General features: G+C 40.5%; 2 protein-coding genes across 4 annotated transcripts in view; both read right to left on the bottom strand.

Annotated features, from left to right (window-relative positions):
• LOC116041925 overlaps positions 1–17,319 on the bottom strand; it is an 85,731-nt gene extending 68,412 nt beyond the window's left edge. For 2 of the 3 annotated variants that reach the window (XM_035994347.1, XM_035994346.1), the window contains exons 1-2: positions 17,168–17,319; positions 16,671–17,030 (exon numbers count right to left, since the gene is read on the bottom strand). In XM_035994347.1, the coding sequence (XP_035850240.1) occupies positions 16,671–17,030; positions 17,168–17,216 (409 nt within the window). In that variant the 5' untranslated portion in view covers positions 17,217–17,319. Of the gene's footprint in view, positions 1–402; positions 616–16,670; positions 17,031–17,167 lie in introns of those variants that run through there. The other variant, XM_035994349.1, reaches the window with a different exon arrangement.
• Positions 6,364–8,790, bottom strand: LOC118493675. The gene is made up of 5 exons (XM_035994343.1): positions 8,542–8,790; positions 7,379–7,434; positions 6,882–7,241; positions 6,535–6,778; positions 6,364–6,491 (listed from the first exon to the last, which is right to left on the bottom strand). Exons 1-5 carry the CDS (start codon positions 8,550–8,552, stop codon positions 6,422–6,424), a joined length of 741 nt encoding a protein of 246 aa, XP_035850236.1. The 5' UTR covers positions 8,553–8,790; the 3' UTR covers positions 6,364–6,421.
• Positions 17,320–21,340: the final 4,021 nt, after the last annotated feature.

Raw genomic sequence — 21,340 nt, 5'->3', positions numbered from 1 at the left:
AACAGAAGCAGTACATTTCAGTTTAAAGTGCACATTACAAAAAGAAAAGCTTAAAGCTCTATGTGTTAAAGTAAAAGCTGTATATATAAGGTCTGGTAGAAGTTTAAATGAAAAAGGTTTGAAAAATTGCACATATGAGCTGTATCCTGTGTGGAATACGAGGCGAGTATTTCAATATTCAGATCTGTCTAACAAGTTACAGACACAAATGATGGAGGAAACAATGGTCACTCAGTCACTTACTGAGGAATATAAAGGAAAGATGTGTTTCAATCCACTTTTCAGTTGGTTTGTGTTGATTTTGCTGATGTGTGTGTGAAGAATCAAAGTTGTAACCTGACAGACAATGGGGGGCTCTGTGGTATGGAACTGGATTCTACCAGTTTTGTCTCATTATAGTTGCTGATTAAACTGTTTCCACTGATCCACCTGCAGAACTGTAACTTTTCTCTGAGTAGAAATCTTGATTTCTAGACAGAAAGAGTCTGAAAAAACAGAAACAACCAGTCAGCAGAGCTGCTGTCAGTCCACAGTAAAGTCCGATCCTTCCCCGACTCTCCTTTTGTGGTGGACTTGTTGTGTTTGGTGTCTCAGGTTCAGGCCGATCCCTCGCTGCTGTAAAGAGACCAAACACATCTGTTTCATTCATGTGAAGGAAACCATTTCACTATAAGAGAAGGAAGTGTAAGGATCGTGGATTTTTTCACTTTTAAATTCTCAGGTTTTTATTTATCCAAAACAAAAAGTTGCTGAATTGAACCTGTTATGGAAGTTCTTGTGAATCAACTTACCAGTGACATTGAGCCGATATTTACCAGAGCTACTCCCATAACTTGTGTGCACTTTACACACATACTGCCCCGAGTCTTCAGTCCTGAGTCTGGACACTGAGTCGTCCTTCTCTGAGGACGTCTTTGTCCCACTGGACTCGTCCTGCAAACTGTTCATCCTGAGACTCTGGGACCTCAACTCCTTCATGGAGATGAAACAGGACTGAGGGTCTGAGGACAGTATACAGTTTACAGTGGATAGAAAGAGAGTTGGAGGAACTGTGAGGGTTGGTTGTGAAGGTCCACTCCAGTGTGATGTCGTGGTTCTCCTCTGCCTGATAGGAGGTCTGGGTCACATTCACTACAAATGTTCCTGTTGAGGAGACAGAGAGGGAAAGTGAGGAGCAGACACACTGACAACTTTAAACTCCATCTCCACATGTTTCTGTGGACACTTTAGTGATTCTTTGTTTAGTGTTAGTGGATAATAAAGTGAAGCTGTAAACTAACCAGAGACACAGGAGGTCAGGATGATGAGCAGCAGGATGCTGCAGATCATCTTCTCCCTGTGAGAGGAGACAGAGGTGAAGAGTCACAAACACATGAGCTCAGAGTTCATAATCTCTGAATCAGAAGCAGTTGATGAGGTACAGTCTCATGTTAGATAAAAACACATAAAATATCACAGCAGTAACACAAACCTCATGTTGTCAATCAGCATCTCTCCAGAACAATGCGTCATATGAAGTGGAGCTGTAGACCTATAGTATGTAGGCTACAAGTACAGCAGGCTACATGTAAGAATGATCGTTAAGTTGCACTGTGCAAAGGCTTCTAAAATCGGGCATATTTATACTGCGATCCACCGAAGAAGGAGAGGGGCGGGTCGTGCACTAGAGTTGGGTGGGTGGAGCTCGGTAGCGAGTGACTGATTTGGTTCCAGTTTTTTTTGCACATAGACTATCGCCTCATCTACCGTCAGTAAGAAATCTATGCGAAGGCGGAGCTGGACCACCGAAGAAGGAGAGGGGCGCGTCGTGCACTAGAGTTGGGTGGGTGGAGCTCGGTAGCGAGTGACTGATTTGGTTCCAGGTTTTTTTGCACATAGACTATCGCCTCATCTACCGTCAGTAAGAAATCTATGAGCAGGAAGTTAGGACCGTATGATCTGGTTGAGAAACAGTCCTCCTCCAGTCTCACCACCACTGCTGCTGCTGCTGCTGGAGTCCAGCTGCTGTCTACCGGTCAGAGGCTCCGCGATGATTGGACGTCTATCCCGTTTTTATCAACTTTGGGGGATTTTAGTTATCGAACCTGGACTTGAAGTTGTTTTTAAGGACTTGGTGTAGCACTCTAACCGATCGGGATTACTGTGATCTTATGATTTTAATGATCGTGCTGTTTTTAGGAGTTATTATCTGTGTGAACATGTGCCGTTCCCTAAAAGAAGAAAGTCAGCTTTAGTCTCGACCTTCCAGCTGTGTGTATATGTTGATATGCTGCTGCTGCTGTGTGAGGGACAGAAGAGACTCAGGGGGAGGTGTTAAACAGCTGATATCTGTCCTCGTCTTCATTTGATAATCTCTGCTTTCTAAACTCTTTCAGATAATCCAAACAGAAGCTGCAGGAACAAACTGATTGATTTGTTCAAACGACGTTCAAAGTTTATTAATTATACTCGATGACCTATTGGATTCTGATAGAAAAGACAGATTTGTTCTGTTATTGCAACATTATTACATTATAAATACCAATACTAGTTATTAATAGTTAGTAGTTATATGAAGTATATTGTCCAGGTGAATAAATGGGAATAATGTGTTTCAGTGTTGTCTCGAGACAGTTTAACCCTTTAGCAGTGAGAGTTGATCCAGATAATAATAACTGATGTATTTATGACCCTGATTCATCTGCTGCTGGTAGAACTCTGAATATGTTTGTTATTGAAAACTCTGAAGATTAAAAAGGAAACAAGTCAGACTGGTGAAGCTGCGTTTATGTGTTGCGCACTTTATAAAATCTCACTTCCGCCTTTTCTCCTGATATCATCCGAACTAATATCTAGAAGAACACAGAGAACACTTTGTTCTGTCATTAATCAACTATAGACTACTGGAAATCAGAACAAGTCTGACAATAAAATAAAAAATCATAGGCTACATAAAAATAGTTCAATAAAGAACAAAATGGATGGTCCGGTGAATGAATGAACAACACACAGCACAGCAATACGATCCCTTGTTTCCTTTTGAGTCTGACTTTCTCAGCGCCACCTTTCCCTTTTCACTCTTTGGCTTTTCATCATTAGACGCTCACTGATCCACTGATCCTCCCCCCCCCCCTCCTATATTTCTGAAAATCCTAGCCATGGTTGGGACCTGCACTTCATAGGCGCGGATTTATGTTTCCCTCCGTGGGTGCTCACCGGCGCACGCCCTTTAAAAAAAAAACAAGTAGCCAATCTTCCAACTCAGGACAGCGCCACTTCTCACAAACACAGATAGGACTGGAGATGAGAAGTTGAACTGACAGTAACCGCGATCAGCTTGGTGGCTGCTCGAGCTCCGGAGCTCCGGCGCGGTATGGCGCCTGTAACTGTGTTAGTGTTGAAATAAGAGGCTGCTGCGGCCCGCCGGACGGGTTGAGCAGAGGGAGGCTGCTCAGTTTGACCAGCGGGCAGCGGCCGCACACCAGGCCGCCGGATGGTGTTGTTGAGAACTTGCGATGTTTAACTATCATCAGACCGGCCCTCACGGCCTCGAAACTACCGGCCCACCGGGAAAAGTCCCGACTCTCCCGATTGCCACTCCGCTACTGAATGCAACAAACTGTTGGAGCTGCACTTCTTTGTTGCGCACTGTATGCAGTATACCCACTAAGAAAGCTCCAGGATGTCCATATACCCACTTAAACATGACCAATGACACGAAACAACATACTTTACATTATATTTTTGATATATTTTGAATTGTTATTTGTGTTTTTCTTCTTCATATAGACTAAATAAAGGTATTTCCACCGTAAATTGGTGCATAAAAGTGTATCTGAATGCAGGATATTAAGTCTTTGACGCTCAAAATAACGCTGGGGGAGGACAGCCAGACCCCCCACTATGATATGCCCCCCCTCTTAACATGATAACACCAACTCTGAAGTTATCGACGCAGATTAGAACATCGATTCATTGAAACATTTTATTTCACTTGAAAAACTTCCTCCAGTATTTGATCTTAAAACTTCTTATGATCTTCCAGTAGATAATAAATAACAGGACAACGTGTTTTAATCCTGTATTTATTCTCTCGGCCAATAGTGTTTTCAGGACAAAGTGTGAAAGTATAATTTTGAGGTATTTACTTGACTTCCTGTCTCAGAGGGAAATCTACTTTACTTTCCTGTTTTTACTTTTTATGTGCAGCTTATTCTGAATATAAAAACGTATGCCAAACATAAGAGTTGTTTAGTTATTAAACCACCTAAAACCATTTTTTTGCCTAACTTTTGAACATTATTTAGCCTGACATGGATTCCTTAAGTCTTCTAGTTTCATTAGATACAAATATCTTCAGTCTAGGTTTCAAAAGGAGCCTCTTAAAAGATCCGTCTCTGGATTTTATGAATCGATATCGGATCATTCATAAAAGATTGATTTGAATCAGAAAATCAATGTGTTAACCCCAGCCCTACTAATAATGAGGATGGAGGACAGGATCAGCTGTTGTAATGACTGAATGAAGACAGACTGCAGATGTTCTCTCTGATAATAGGACTCCTGTCCTCTGTTTCCTCTCACAGGGACCTCTGCTGACAGACAGCTCCTCTCCTTCTCTGACAGGCCTGGCTGCTGAATTCAGTCCAGACACAACTCCACTGTTGGCCTTAGTGGCATCTTGTATAAAGTATCTTACAAGAAAATGACTTTGGTACAAGTTAAAGTCTCCTTTTAGAATAGTCCTTGATTAAAAGTCTTAAAGTATCTGAAATGTACTTAATTTTTAGAGTAAGTACAGTAACAAAGTATTTGTACGTTGTTACATTACAACACTGCTTAGTGGAAAAAGTTGCCCTTTATTTCTTAAACATGCCTATACAGCTGGGGATGAACTATATGGATTTTTTTTTTTTTAAATTACAACCATTAAATACCTGTTTGTAATGGCTGGTAGCAATAACTGAACTGAGACTGAAAGACTGAACTAGTCTTTAGCATCTGTGTTTTAGACGCCAGCATCATTTTAGTTTACCTTAAAGGTTCAGCTAAACGTAACACCTCCAGCATGAGTTTAAATCCTCCTTCAGGAGGACAGGAACTTCAGAGAGTTAGGACGACACTGCACAATAACACATGGTGGTTAAACTGTACTGCCTGGTTCATTAAACTCTTCTGTGTAATTCATCAAAGTGTCCTGAACCTTCTTCACATATGTGATGAGTTGTGCTGCTGCTGAGTGTTTCCTTAACAAGGTGGACGTCTCTCCATCAGAGCTGCTGTAGTGGGCCAACATGGGGCTGCTGCTATCATTTGTGTTCCTGCAGGCAGAGACAGACGGCCTCATTATATACCCACTGGGTATGTTGCTCAGAGATAGAACACTTCACTGGTAGCCTGTTACATAATGAGCTACTGGGATTTACAATCATAATAACTCAGTTTATCAATAAACAACTTGACTAAACTCACATTCAGAAGGCTGCAGAGCAAAGGCCCGACACCACATGGACCAACCAGGACCAGGTCTGGTATATGTGCTGACAGGGTGATTGGGAAATGAGACCCAGGTGATCAGGATGAGGAGAGTCTGAGGACACCTGGTGGACAGGTGGACAATCTTCTTAGTCTTCTGCTAAACACTTCTGACTCTGTAAAGCATTTCTGACTTTGTTGTTAACCACAAAAAATGAATATTGTTTTCTATAATGCAAACTATCCCTTGCTTTTTTTTTACTGTAAATGTATTGTGTGGCTGTTTTCATATATATATATATATATATATACACACTCTGAATGTTTAAATAAGTTGATTCAGTCAGTGAATGTGAGTCTATAAGAAAAGGAAAAGTAGATTTTAAAAGTGACCCGTTTACTTTCTCCCATTCGTGGTTCCAATTCAACAAATCATCAGAAGTTCAATATGATCAGTTAGAGCTGCAACATTTTCAGATATCAGTCAGCAAAGAACATTTAAATTAATAACATTTAAATAACTTTATTTAGTTATTTAGTCAAAAGATTCCTTCAGTTGAACGTCTTCATTTGTTAGTGATGAATTGAAATACATGAGAAACATTTCAGTGTGTAAAAAATGAATGAATCAGATCATACATCAGATGAAACAAACATTTAGTTCTTCATCATTTAGATCTTTCTCTTCATCATCATCACCAGAGTTAACTCCTCACAGCTTTACAATGACAGAGAGACAGGTAGTAACAGACCATAATACAACAGAACCAGTACATTAAAGTGACCATTACAGAAGAAAAGGTTAAAGCTCTGTGTGTTAAAGTTAAAGCCCCCGCGACCCGTTACCGGATAAGCGGAAGAAGATGATGATGATGATCTTTTCCTCCATTATTATTATTGTCTATCAGTTGTGTAATATGAATCACGGTCACTGACTAAAGAATATAAAGGAAAGATGTGTTTCAGATTAATCAAATTGTAACATGCAAGCAAATGGGGAACTAGGATTTCCTGTGGTATAAAATTGGATTCTAACAGTTTTATCTCATTCAAGTTGTTGATTAAACTGTAGCCACTGATGCCCCTGCTGACCTGTATCTTTTCTTTAAGTAGGGATGTTGATTTCTCTTTTTTTTTAATGACAAGTAAGAATAAAACAAAACATACAGGAGAAAAACCAACAGTGGACCGAATGATATTCTAAACAGTTCCAACAGTAAATATAAGAGGTAACTCCTCCCCTGACTCTCCTGTTGTTGTGGACTTGTTGTGTTTGGTGGACTTGTTGTGTTTGGTGTCTCAGGTTCAGGCCGATCCCTCGCTGCTGTAAAGAGACCAAACACATCTGTTTCATTCATGTGAAGGGGAACATTTGACTAATTCTACTGAATTGAACCCGTTAAGAAAGTCCTTGTGAATCAACTTACCAGTGACATTGAGCCGACATTTACCAGAGCTACTCCAATAATTTAAGATCACGTCACACACATACAGTCCCGAGTCTTCAGTCCTGAGTCTGGACACATGAAGTCTGAGTCGTCCTTCTCTGAGGACGTCTTTGTCCCACTGGACTCGTCCTGCAAACTGTTCATCCTGAGACTCTGGGACCTCAACTCCTTCATGGAGATCAAACAGGACTGAGGGTCTGAGATCAGTTAACAGTTCACAGAAGATATTTAGAGAGTTGGAGGAACTGTGAGGGTTGGTTGTGAAGGTCCACTCCAGTGTGATGTCGTGGTTCTCCTCTGCCTGATAGGAGGTCTGGGTCACATTCACTACAAATGTTCCTGTTGAGGAGACAGAGAGGGAAAGTGAGGAGCAGACACACTGACAACTTTAAACTCCATCTCCACATGTTTCTGTGGACACTTTAGTGATTCTTTGTTTAGTGTTAGTGGATAATAAAGTGAAGCTGTAAACTAACCAGAGACACAGGAGGTCAGGATGATGAGCAGCAGGATGCTGCAGATCATCTTCTCCCTGTGAGAGGAGACAGAGGTGAAGAGTCACAAACACATGAGCTCAGAGTTCACTTATTACAGGACAGAGAGAGAACACATACAGTCTGTTTATTTGTCCTCGTTCTCCAATGATTGTTTTTTTAATTAGGCCTTTGTTAATCTGTGACAGTGCAGCCAAATGAGCTATATATCTATCATCATCATAACGGTCATAAGAATATAGCCTATATTATATTACTGTTTGATGATCAAACAGTAATATATTTAGGCTATATTAAAAAAAACATGCATCTACAAAAAAGGGCACTTTCTATTGAGGAAGATAAAGGGCAGGTGCTCAAGCCCCTTTTGATGTCTATGTGTGCACGTGCCTGACTATAGGATAAAATCTGGGTGGGGAAAGTGAAAGAACAGCGCTTGTTCCTCCCTCATTACCACCACTGAGGTGCCCTTGAGCAAGGCACTTAACCCCAACCGCTCCAGTGGAGCTGCTCAGTGGCAGCAGATCAGACTGTGGTTGTACTGGGCAGCTTCCAGGTATGAATGTGGAACTGTGTGAATGTGATCAGGGCGTTCCTGCAAAAGAGAGGCTGCCTCTCAGTGAACCTCCCCTGAATAAATAAAGGTTAAAAAATAAATAAATAAATAAATTACAATACAAATATAAAAACATAATGGAATATTTAGCAGTAAGGCTCTCAGGCATTTTCTGTATTGCTTTCAACTATTTCTTCTCCTGTAGATCAACTTTTCTAATTATATCTGAGTCGTCAAAAACGTCGAAAAAAAGGTTGACGGGAACACTTGTGTTACTGACACTGAGTGAATATGGTCCAGCCACACCTCGGATATTCCCCCAGCCGTCTCTGTAATGTAAACCCAGCCAGTGTCTTAGTGAGAGCTGATATCAGAACATGAACCAGATGGGTTTGATTTCTATAAAAACTAAACGACCAACTAATGTAATCGGTGTATGTCCGACCACGGAAACACTGACAGACACAGCAAGCCAGTTTGTAAAACTAGTTCTCAACAAGTAGCCTGCAGAGTAGTGATGCCTAAACACGCAGCTTTACGCTTTCTAGCCTACATGTAGCAAAATATTCACTAAGAAGATCACACTTACCTGAAACTCATCCAATCGACTTTTGAAAACGGTTCAGTAGTAGCATATTCATCTAGACTCGACTAGAATATTTGCAAAGTTGGCTTTGTTTGTTTTTAGTAGCCTATGGGAAGTGAGAAACTTCTAAAGATCTGTTTTAATGAAGTCCCAGTATTCCCAGTAAGAATCCTGAAAGGTCCCAGACAGTAATAATGGATTCAGACTCAGATTCTCTCTCGTAGTGTTTGGTTAAAGCTCCCAGTCCTGCCAGTAGCAGACCCATACGCTGCAACGACTCATAATCAACGGAACTGGAAACGGATCCGCCCCCCTGTATACTGTGCAATATCATTACTCACACTGTATAAAACCACATTTAGTTTTATTTTTTTTTATATAGGCCTATATAGCCTACATAGCGTCTCAGAACTGTGCACCTTACCCCCCTTTTTGCACTATTTATTTTATTCCATGTTGTTACATTTCTTCTACGTACATCATGTTGGCACTGGAAAAGGAGTTGCTTTTAATCTCGTTGTACATGTGTACAGACCAGCTTGAAAATCTAGCCACAGGCGCTCCTCTTCCTCTGCGGTTCTTCAGCACCGTCTCTGTGTGTGCTGCTGGCATAGACATGTTAATATTTACAGTCCGAGTCACGTAACGGTACAACATCAAATCACAAGAGGGGGGAGGAAGAGCAAAGTGTACCTGCTCCGCATGTTGATAGGAGTGTATTGTGGTTGTGGACATTTCTGTTGCCTGTATTATGATTTCTGTATGTTTCCTGTTTTGTATATTTATTCTGTATATTTCTGTTCCCTGTTGTAGATGTATCCTGTTTTGTGTATTCTGTTCTCTGTGTATATTTCGGTTTCCTGTTTTATTTTGATAGTGTGATTTCTGTCTTGTCTTGTCTAGTTTTGCTTTCTATGTTTTCCTGCCTTTTCTGATTGGCTCGGGTACTGACTGACAATCACCTGTCCCTCATTTGCTCATTACCTCATGTGTTTAGCCCCTGTGTTTCCTTTGTATTTTGTCAGATCGTTTTGTGTCTGTTGCCCTGCCTGCGTGAGTTTGTGTTCCCCGCTCTGCTATAGTTTGTATCCTGTCAGTTTGTTTCAGCCTTGTGCCTTTTTTGTATTTTTCCCTGTTTTTTTACCCAGCCTTAGTGCTGCTGTGTTTTGTTAATAAATCCCCTTCCCCTAACCTTCTCCTGCCTACCTGCCTGCTCTCTGCGATTGGGTCCTTTAATCCCTGGAAACCATCACAAGGAGCGGCAGTTACACAGACAGCCCATTTTTTTTCAAGAACTGCACCAATACAGCAACGCTATAAGAGACATTAAAATTAATTAATTTTTTTTTTACTTTTTTATTTATTTTCTACATTGATATTTTTCTGTATATGCACCTCTGGTACTGACTTTTTGTATAGGCTATGTACATACTGGCGATGTACCTATGTTCTTTACTAATAAAAAAATCAAAATAAAATACACATACAGCCAGGTCGCCTCTCTGATGAAACCGCAGCAGTGCATGAGACGCAGGTATACGCAGTATATCCACTAAGAAAGCTCCAGGATTTCCATATACCCACTTAAAAATGCCCAATGACACGCATCAACATACTTTCCATTATATTTTTGATATATTTTGAATTGTCATCTGTGGTCTTCTTCTTCTACACTAAATAAAGGTATTTCCACCGTAAATTGGTTCATAAATGTGTATCCAAATACAGGAAATGAAGTCGTTGATGCTCAAAACTTCCCTGGGGAGGACACCCAGACTCACCGCTTTGATATGCCCCTCCCCCAAAGGCAGAGATAGATAGATAGATAGATAGATAGATAGATAGATAGATGTGTGTGTGTGTATATATATATATATATATATATATATATATATATATAAAAATAAATGTGCCAAAAATATATACAATCAGATATATAAAAATTGTAACAACAGCAGAGAGCAACAATAATATAAAATATTAAGAATAATATACAAATAAAATATAGAATAAATAGGCCTATTCTAAATAGCACAAATCCTTCATCACACAAATGTGAAAACACACTAAAGAGAATCTAATTATTACACTATTGCACTAAGAACAGAAAACACAAACTAAAACTAAAACCTGACCTTTCTGGCCTTCCTTGATGCAAAATCATCAATGATGTTATTGTATGAAATCTGCTCCCCTATTGAATGCTCACGTATGTGTGTATATATATATATACACAGTACAGTAGAGCTGAAGATCTTTGCCCGAACCCGACGGGACCCGACGGGACCCGACGGGTTCGGTCGGGTTCGGTCTTCATTTCTATCATGTTACACGGGCTCGGGCCGGGCTCGGGCTTGCGCTCCGAGTTGCGCAGTAAACGAGCGGTCCGGTGAAGCATTTCGATTAGCGTGAAAATGGATGCTGAGGAGGTGAAACAGAGGCTGGCTTCTGGAGGGCTTATTTTATTTCTTTGTTCCAACTTCCATGTGGCCTATAGCCTCCGTTAGTCATGAATAAATTATGTTAAAAAATGTATAAATTACTCATTCTTGATTGAAGACAAAAGAGCTGTGTGCGTGCGGCGCAGTCTCTTTTTTTCTTTCTCTCCCTTTTCCGCAGAGTAGTGCGTGTGCCCGCTCGCGGCGTGAAGAGCGTGTCCGCGCTATTTTCTGACATGCACTCTAATCACTGCTGATAGACGGCCTTTTGTACAGTCGGGCTGTAAACGGGTTCGGGCTTTTAAAAATCTGTCAATCAAAATGTACTTGTCGGGCTCGGGCCGAATTCGTCGGGTTCGGGCCTTGTCGGGCCGAACTTTTAAGGCCCGATTACAGCTCTACGGTACAGTATACCCACTACAACACATTAGACTCCACCACTGAGAGAAACTGAAACTATCAAAAGTATGAAAGTATCGATCTCATTACACTGGTATTGATCAATACCAACGTTGGTATTGATATTATCCATATTTGGATCGATCCACCCACACCACTAGTTGGCAGAATCTACTTGACGTTCCTCCTGGTAAGTTTATATTTTTAGGACTTTGTCGTCAAATTAATTACATTTATGTTTTCAGCATCATTGTTGCAGTGCATTTGCAATTTACTTGTGTTATTATGGTGTATAGTGACAGTTACTTTTTGGAGCATGCTAACTTTCAAATTTTTGCACAGCTTGAACAGCGATGCTAACTTAGCTTGTTAAAGTCAGCCCTGTAACATGGGCTTTGCCTGGTCTTTGTATGGAATTGGTCTGAAATGTTATTGAGCGCTGCTTAAACCGGTCGCCGATCTTGGCCAATTTTACTGTCTTTTAGTGGGCCCAGTTGTAAAGCTAGTGATATACATATATCCATTAGAGGATACAAATCACTCTGCATTCATTTGTGCATTGTGTTTTACAAGTTGCAAATACTTATGGGACTGTTTTAGCGCCATACACCTCCTCCACCAAACCATGTACCCCTATTTTTACAGTACTGTACCCTACATCTCACAAACTTGTCCTTTGTCTCTGTGATACTGTAATTCTTGTTCTTTGTTGATATGAACCTGCAACCAGTCAAAATCTATTGAGCAGTCAGTACTGTTGGAAAGCACAATGTTCAGGGCCATACAATTTGTTCAGTGTACAGTATACAGCCTACAATGCACTGTACTACAGTATACAATACTAAAAGGAACAAAAATGAAAGGAGTAAACATGTGATCAATGTGCTTCTTCTTGTCTTTGGGCTGGGTCAGGCCAGAGCACTTCGTCGACATCACAAGCAATATTGTCCCTCCTGAGGCAACGGGGGAAGAAGCCTCTTGTGTACCGTATCCAGCCCTGACACCTCGCATACGCACTCGTCCTCTCACGTCGTTTCTTCTATCCATTCTCAGACTTTCTCCTTCCCACATTCAACAGTTTGCTCTCTGAACTGGCTTATATTGGTTGTGTCACATCATTTGAAGCAAGTGAAATGTATTTTGAGTGGTTGGGTTCAATCAGTGACATGTGTTCTCTATTTGTATTTGATTGTTGCCACTTGTGTTTACCAGTATGGATGACATGTGCATTAGAGTGCAGAATGTGTTTAGAGATTTGCTGAAAAGTCTAAGTGAGATCTGCAAATTGTGTTTTACCATGTGAAATGGTTTAAGGTATTGACAACAGATGAGCTAAATGAGTTCAGGCAACTGAGAACTTTGTTCAGCCAATGGGTTTTAGTGTTTCAGCAATAGAGAAAAACTGTAAACATTAATACAAAACACAATAAATGTATAAAAAAATAAATATATACAAAATAACTGTTGCATAAGAAAAAAGAATTTGAACCAAATACAAAAAAAATCTTAAGTAACATTAAGATTGGGGGCAATTGTAACACTCTGACGTTTTGCATTCAATATATTATAGTCTTGTCCTTGTTACTCTAAATGTATTAACTGTATCATTAATTAGAGCACATATATATGTTTCTTGTACCAAAAGATGACGAGAGTATTTCAAGTCGTCTGTGAGTTATGAAGGAAAATGTAAAATATGTTACGATTGCCCCGGTCTCCTCTAACAGTTTGACGAGACATCCCGTAAAAATAATGAGAACATTGTTTTCCCCCATAATTATTTTTGTATATCAGTTCTGTAATTAAGACTTTCATATCATGAATGTGTTTCAGTCATCACCTTCTACAGGTTGTTTGTGTTCATTTGGCTGATTTTCATGTGTGGGAAACATCAACATCGCTATGGTTACCTGCTGTTATATTAGCTGCCAATGAGAAACTAGTATTTTCTTTGTGTCTGTGATATAAACAGTTCATTCTGACAGTTTTGCCTCAGTTGTTAATGATTAAACTAAACCATCAACTGCTGATCTGTAACTTATATTCGCCGATTGGGAATCTTGTTTTCTCTGCAGAACTTTTCTGAACAAACAGAAACAACCAAGAGCCAGCAGAGCTGCTGTCAGCCCACAGTAGAGGACGATCCTTCGCCGACTCTCTGGTTGTTGTGGACTTGTTGTGTTTGGTGGACTTGTTGTGTTTGGTGTCTCAGGTTCAGACCGATCCCTCTCTGCTGTAAAGAGACCAAACACATCTGTTTCATTCATGTGAAGGAAAACAATTCACAAGTCGACTGTTCTGCTGGATTTGTTTTAATGCTAATCAAATGTGACCAGTTTTAGTGCAAACCGCTAATTAGCGAACAGTTGAACGACGAACGCCGTGCTTGAGCTATGTTACTGGTTACTGGTTGAACGGCGTTCGTCTGATCGTGACGAACGATGATGGTGCCTGCCTGTATACGTGAACGGTACTGTCTTTCTAAACTATCTTTTTAAAAGGGGTGATTGAATGATTATATAGGGTATGTCAAACTGTTCCTTAAGGTCTCCTAAAAGGTTATGTAATATTGGTTGGGCTGAAATTTGCCCGAATGCTATTTTATTAGGCCCTTAACTACCCTGTGAATATGGCTCTATTTGGAACAAGAGCTTTTCTTCCAAATATGGTATGCTCATGAATATTTAGATGAGCTGCGCGCTGATTGGTTTGAGCGAACCCCATAGAAACACATTGGAGACGAGACAGCAGGTCTCATATTTCAGACACTACAAAGTTATACATTGTTGGTCGGGCTGTTTTGTTATTAAATTCACTTTTGAGAATTTTTTAAGTAAGAAATCAACTATATAAAGCTCAAATATGGGCCATTTTACGAAAATTGATGGCTAATTGCAAATTTTATAAGACGTGTCGGACTAAAGCTAGGAGCTCCGCACAGTCTGACGAGAAAACGGCAACCTCCATACCCAGTGAAAGTCACCGTTTCCCTGGGTACTGGACTACTGGAATACTCGGGGCTCCACAGAGCTGCGCGGAGCTGGCTGGCTGCCAACTGCCGGCATAACTAGAGTAGCTATATTTACAGTTTGAATTTCATCACACCACTTATATAACATCTACCCCAAGGTCTTATAAAGCTAACTATGGTGTCCGATTTCAAGTTAATGCATTTTTGTGAACATTAGGGGTTTCGTTAGCTGCGACTGTCCCTTCAATCCTACGTGTACAGATCACGGCTAGTTAGCTTCATTTTCAGCATAATTAGAGTATTTTTACAGTTTGAATTTCGTCACGCCACTTGTATAACGTCTACTTCAAGGTCTTATAAAGCTAACAATGGTGTCCGATTTCAATTTAATGCATTTTTGTGAATTTCAGAGGAATTCTAAGAGGAGGCTAACTAGCTCTCATTGATAGAGCTCCATCCAGCCGCAGGCTCTATCAATGAGCCTCGCGGACAAGAAGCGTTTATTTCCCCGATCGTTTGTTTAAATAACTCAACACATTATAATTACACACATTATAAGATTAACTGGATCCTGCAGTAAGAGATTGCTGGCGTAACAAGCTCGCTGACCGCGCTCTCACTCACACACAGCGGCCATTTAGTAGGAAGAGGGGAGCTGCAGGCCCTGGAGCTCTGTCAGGGCAGTGGCGTTTGGTAGTCCATTAATCCAAAAAACAGTGACTTTGCGTGGGTATGGAGTGCCGTGGGCTGCCAGCAATGATGGAGCTCCATCTACCTCACAGCGGGCCGGGGTCTGTGAAGGAAGGCAGGCCGGGCGGCGAGGCAGCAACACAGGCCGCACCGGCCGCTGAACTCCCGACACACAGTCGGACAAAATTTGCAATTAGCCATCAATTTTCGTAAAACGGCCATATTTGACCTCTACATAGTTGATTTATCGCATAAAAAAGTCTCAGAAGTGAATTTAGTGGTAAAATAGCAGATGAACAATGTATACAATTTCTGAGATCTGCGCGACCTATTCAGAAGACCCCAGTGACCCCTGCAGCTCATTCAGAACGCAGCAGCTCGACTTGTCTTCAACCTCCCCAAGTTCTCTCACACTACACCTCTCCTCCGCTCTCTTCACTGGATACCAGTTGCGGCCCGCATCCGCTTCAAGACACTAGTACTTACATACAGGGCCACGAACGGATCAGCACCCGCTTACATCCAGGACATGGTCAAACCATATACCCCAACCCGCCCACTTCGTTCTGCATCAGCCAAACTGCTTGCTGCCCCCTCACAGCGAGGGAGAACTAAATCACTCAACGAAATCCCGACTGTTCACTGTCCTGGCTCCCAAATGGTGGAACGAGCTCCCCATCGATATCAGGATGGCCGAAAGCCTACACATCTTCCGCCGAAGGCTAAAAACACATCTCTTCTGACTACACCTCGGATATTAAAAAAAAAAAAAAAAAGAATTCTTGAACCTGCACTTTCGAACCTGCACTTTCATATGTCTCTTTGTAGCTTTGCCTATTTAAAGCTACTGTATTTGCACTTACTACTTGTTGTCTAGAGTTTGAACCTTCACAGTTGAAAGCACTTAATTGTAAGTCGCTTTGGATAAAAGCGTCAGCTAAATGACATGTAATGTAATGTAACGTAACTACCTGATCTCAGGTCAGTGGTGTAGCCTATGTAAATGTTTGGGCGTGACAAAGATAGAGACTAGAGCCAAATGAGGAGGAGCCGCCGAGTTGACGTCAACTAGGCGGCTCGTTGAGATTTGCCCGTTTTCAGAGGCAGTTTCAAATTGTGAGATTTGCAGAGGAAAGAGGTGTCAACGGGATTTTTAGGTTGTATGTATGTCCTAGTTACCCACTAAACTGTCATTATTCAACTATGACAAGGTAAAATCGGTTTTACATTCAATCGCCCCTTTAATAAATTGTCTGTCTGTTCTCAATGCTTCGGTTTACATGTAGGGACCCTCATTATGCTACCGTGGAAGTGTGGTGCTATTTTGAGCCTTGTTAGTGGTATAGAAATAGTGATTTCTTTTTACTTTACCCGTGCCCCGACGACTAGCGTTATAAGGTAATAAGCGGTTTGCGCTAAAACTGGTCACATTCGATTAGCATGAAAACAAATCCAAAGAACGGTCGACTCGGTACACATGTGTTATTAACCCCTAGGTTCATTTTGCGCTGGAATTGTCCTTTAATGTGCAAAGGAGTTTTATTAAAGCCTTTGTATGTGGTTATTATAATCACAGCTATGAACCAATCAGATTGCTTGATTTAAGCTACCCTTTTTATAATGAATCAACTTACCAGTGACATTGAGCCAACATCTACCAGAGTTACTCCCATAATCTGTGAGAATATCACACAGGTACAGTCCTGAGTCTTCAGTCCTGAGTCTGGACACATGAAGTCTGAGTCGTCCTTCTCTGAGGACGTCTTTGTCCCACTGGACTCGTCCTGCAAACTGTTCATCCTGAGACTCTGGGACCTCAACTCCTTCATGGAGATGAAACAGGACTGTTGTTCTGAGATCAGTTAACAGTTCACAGAAGATATTAAGAGAGTTGGAGGAACTGTGAGGGTTGGTTGTGAAGGTCCACTCCAGTGTGATGTCGTGGTTCTCCTCTGCCTGATAGGAGGTCTGGGTCACATTCACTACAAATGTTCCTGTTGAGGAGACAGAGAGGGAAAGTGAGGAGCAGACACACTGACAACTTTAAACTCCATCTCCACATGTTTCTGTGGACACTTTAGTGATTCTTTGTTTAGTGTTAGTGGATAATAAAGTGAAGCTGTAAACTAACCAGAGACACAGGAGGTCAGGATGATGAGCAGCAGGATGCTGCAGATCATCTTCTCCCTGTGAGAGGAGACAGAGGTGAAGAGTCACAAACACATGAGCTCAGAGTTCACTTATTACAGGACAGAGAGAGAACATATACAGTCTGTTTATTTGTGCTCGTTAGGCGTTTGTTATTCTGTGACAGTGTAGCCAAATGAGCTATATATCTGTGATCATCATAACGTTCATATGAATATAGCCTATATATATTACTGTTTCATTATCAAACAGTAATATATATAGTTTATATAAAAAAAAACAAAAAAAAAACATGCACCCTCAAAAAAGGGCACTTTCTATTGAGGAAGATAAAGGGCAGGTGCTCAAGCCCCTTTTGATGTCTGTGTGTGCACGTGCCTGACTATAGCAGCCTATAGCTCTAAATATATAATATATAGAGGCCCCCCCGAAACTTTTGAATTTCTGGTGAATTGTTATGCCCCTATTCTACCTTTTTCTGAAGCAATTTGTGCTGGAAATATCTTTATGTAAAGGTGAACATAGATTACAATACGAACATAAAAACATAATATAATATTTAGCAGTAAGGCTCTCAGGCATTCTGTATTACTTTCAACTATTTCTTCTCCTGTAGATCCACTTTTCTAATTATATCTGAGTCAGCACACATGTAGCCTAGGCAGGACTTACTCTTCTCTCCTCTTTTGCGTCTTTTGTTGGTGAAGTAACCTCCTTAAATGTGCATATGACAATTATTCACCTCAGTGATACATTAATTAATTTTAATTAATTAATAAACCCCTGGTCTTTAATATCTCAGATGTTGTCAGGATTATGAGGCTCGGACCCAAAAATGCAGTCAAGGATTTTATTAACAAAAGACAAATGAAGAACAAAGGAAGGTGTCCTGAGGTAGGCAGGGAGGCAGTCCAAGACAAACCAAACACAAAAAGCACAAACCACTAGAAAACCAGAAGACATGAAAGAATAAACCAGCAGGAATGAGCGAAGCAGGGAATGAATGACACGGAGGGAAGACTAAATGAACTGCGAAGAGACAAAGACAACACAGAGACTACACACGTGGTATACCAGCCTGGGTATAGCTACACGTGGTGGTAGGCGTGGTGGAAAACCGCAGAGAAGCAGAACCTTCTAAAAACCGTTTTAATGAAGTCCCAGTATTCCCAGTAAGAATCCTGAAAGGTCCCAGACAGTAATAATGGATTCAGACTCAGATTCTCTCTCGTAGTGTTTGGTTAAAGCTCCCAGTCCTCCCAGTAGCAGACACACACGCTGTAACGACTTATCATTAACAGGTTGGTATGACACACACACACACACACACACACACACACACACACACACACACACACACACACACACACACACACACACACACACACACACACAGGTGTGTAGATATTGATATCATCTTTATGGATGATGTCAAATCTTATTTTAGACGTGTAAATCCCCGTAAAACTTGTGGACCTGATGGAATTAGCTGTCGGACATTAAAGGTGTGTGCTGATCAGCTGGCATAGCCCTTCCATAGGTTGTTTCAGCTGTTACTAGATACTGGTGTTGTTCCCAGTTTATGGAAAAAATCCCTAATAATGCCTGTGCCTAAAAACAATAGACCTAAGGAACTCAATGATCTGCGCCCTGTTGCCCTTACATCTACAGTTATGAAATGTTTAAAAAATAATAATTTTAAAACAACTTCTCCATGATGAGGTTTCACCTCTTTTAGACCAAAATCAATTTGCTTATCGGGCAGAGAGAGGTGTTGAGGATGCGCTGCTATCTTTGATTAACAGCACTCAGGAGCACCTTGAGAAGAGCCAGATTGTGTTCATTGACTTCAGCAGCGCTTTTAACACAATCCAACCCCACCTGCTGGTGAGAAAATTGGTGCATTTGGGAGTAAATCCCCAATTGATCTCATGGATTTATAACTTCTTGACGGGCCGCAGTCAGCAAGTCAGATTTAACTCATGTATATCATCCTCAAAAACTATAAACACAGGGGCACCACAAGGGTGCGTTCTGTCGCCTATTTTATACACATTGTACACCAATAATTGTCAAGCCTCCTCTTCAGCCCACACTTATTTTATGCTGACGACACAGCACTGGTCGGCTTTTTAAAATCTGACATTTCTTCTGTGAATGAATTCCAGAGGGAATTACAGGGTTTCACTCAGTGGTGTTCTGATAATTTGCTTGAAATAAATGTGAAGAAAACAAAAGAGATGCTCATAGATTTTAGCAAAAATAGAATTACAGCCCCCCCTTCTAAGATCAATGGTGAACTAGTAGAGAGAGCCTCAACCTACAAATATTTGGGAGTTGAAATTGACTCTAAATGAACTTTTAATGAATGTGCACTGAATAAAACTAAGAAAATGCACCAGCGGATGTTTTTCCTTAGGAAACTAAACACTTTTAGATTAGACAGACACATCCTTGTAATGTTTTATAAAAGTATCCTCCAGAGTGTTCTGTCTTTTGGCCTTATCTGCGTGTTTGGTAACATGCATGTTAAGGACCAAAAGAGATTGCAGCGAATGATCAAGATGGCCAGTAGGATCATCGGAATTGACCATTTCCTCCGCATTGTCCCACTTTATCTCCGGTGCATGTGCAACCATTTCTTACCATCTAAACAACTGCAATAGTAGGATTTAAATCAAACTTGTGACAGTAATAGTGACAAATAATGCATGTCAATAAAAATAAAGCAGAACACATTCAGAAGACAACGGAATAACTGTTAAACACGTTTATTTATGATCAGAGCAGCAGCTGATTTAACACATCAGACTCCAGGATTAATCTTAGCCTGGCTGCTAGCCTGCTCAGGAGCAGGCTAGCTGCAAAGAATAAATCTCCATGGTTACTTGGCTGGGTTTAATTCAACCTGCTTTTGTGCAACCAAATTAAAGCTAAATTCATCCAGGATAACTTGAATATCCCAGATTAATCCCTCATCCTGGTTTTGTGCAACAGGCCCCAGAACTTCACATGGGGAACAACAAAAACCTCTGAAAATAATCATAAAAAAAAGTCTCTGAAATGTCAAAAAACAGTAGCTATTAAAATGTCCCACATGAACCCCTTAATGTGATGATATTAATGCAGCAACATGAGTCAACATGTTCAGAAACTATTCTGCATATTTACTGAGATTAATTCACTTTTTCAAGCTATTTTTTTTAAATCTCTACAAACTGACTTTAACACTGCATCACATGAACTGAAAGACAAACAATGAGTGGAAAGCATTTCATTCATCAGAGGCCTATTTCACAAAACCAAGATAAGGGATTAAGCCGGGATTTATCAGTTATCCTGGATGATTTAAGCCTTTACTCGGTTTCACGAAAGTGGAGGCACATAAATCACCATGGAGATTTATTCTGTGCAGCTAGCCTGCTCCCGACCAGGCTAACAGCCAGGATTTATTTAATCCTGGAGCCTTTTCTGATCACCGAGCAGTGGTTTTACCCTATTGTTATCAGCCTGGATTAAAATACAAGTGCATATTGCTGTTTATTTAAGTAGCCTAGTTATTATTTAAAGTTGGGACCGTAATTTTTTTTAATAATTATTCATGTGACAGTCATTGTTACTGTTATATTTCTGACTGCTGTTCATATTGTTGTTAGAAGTTTGATGAATATATTATGACAGTTGTTGAGATTATTAGAAAAGGCTGATACAATTTCAAATGTGTTTTAAATTAAGTCTGTTACTAAGGGCAACACATACAATGCTGTACATTTCTATAGTTGACTAATGCACCTTGAATTATTTTAGTTGATTAATGTTTTTTTTATTCTTTAACAATAAGGATCATGTTTGATCCACTTCCATGTGCATTGTATTTGGCATTCTTAGCACACAAATTGTGTTGTCCAGTAAACTGGGACTATAATTTGGGAGGATTGTACAATTTAAAGAACATATCCTAATTGTACAATCCTCCTTAGTTATAGTCTTAGTTCACTGGACCAGTAACTATCTAGTGATGGAGGCTACTGTACATTCATGTAACAACAGGGAGAGGACACCCAAATGGTTTTTGACCTTATATTTTGCTGGGGAAATAACTGATGAATATACTCTGTTCTATTCATGTTTACAGTGTGCATGGAATTTATCACTT

The sequence above is a fragment of the Sander lucioperca genome, chromosome 17 (genome assembly GCF_008315115.2).
Source record: "Sander lucioperca isolate FBNREF2018 chromosome 17, SLUC_FBN_1.2, whole genome shotgun sequence".
In the NCBI taxonomy this organism is placed as follows: domain Eukaryota; kingdom Metazoa; phylum Chordata; class Actinopteri; order Perciformes; family Percidae; genus Sander; species Sander lucioperca.
The sequence above is the reverse complement of the archived record's forward strand: the minus strand, read 5'-3'. Positions and strand labels throughout refer to the sequence as shown.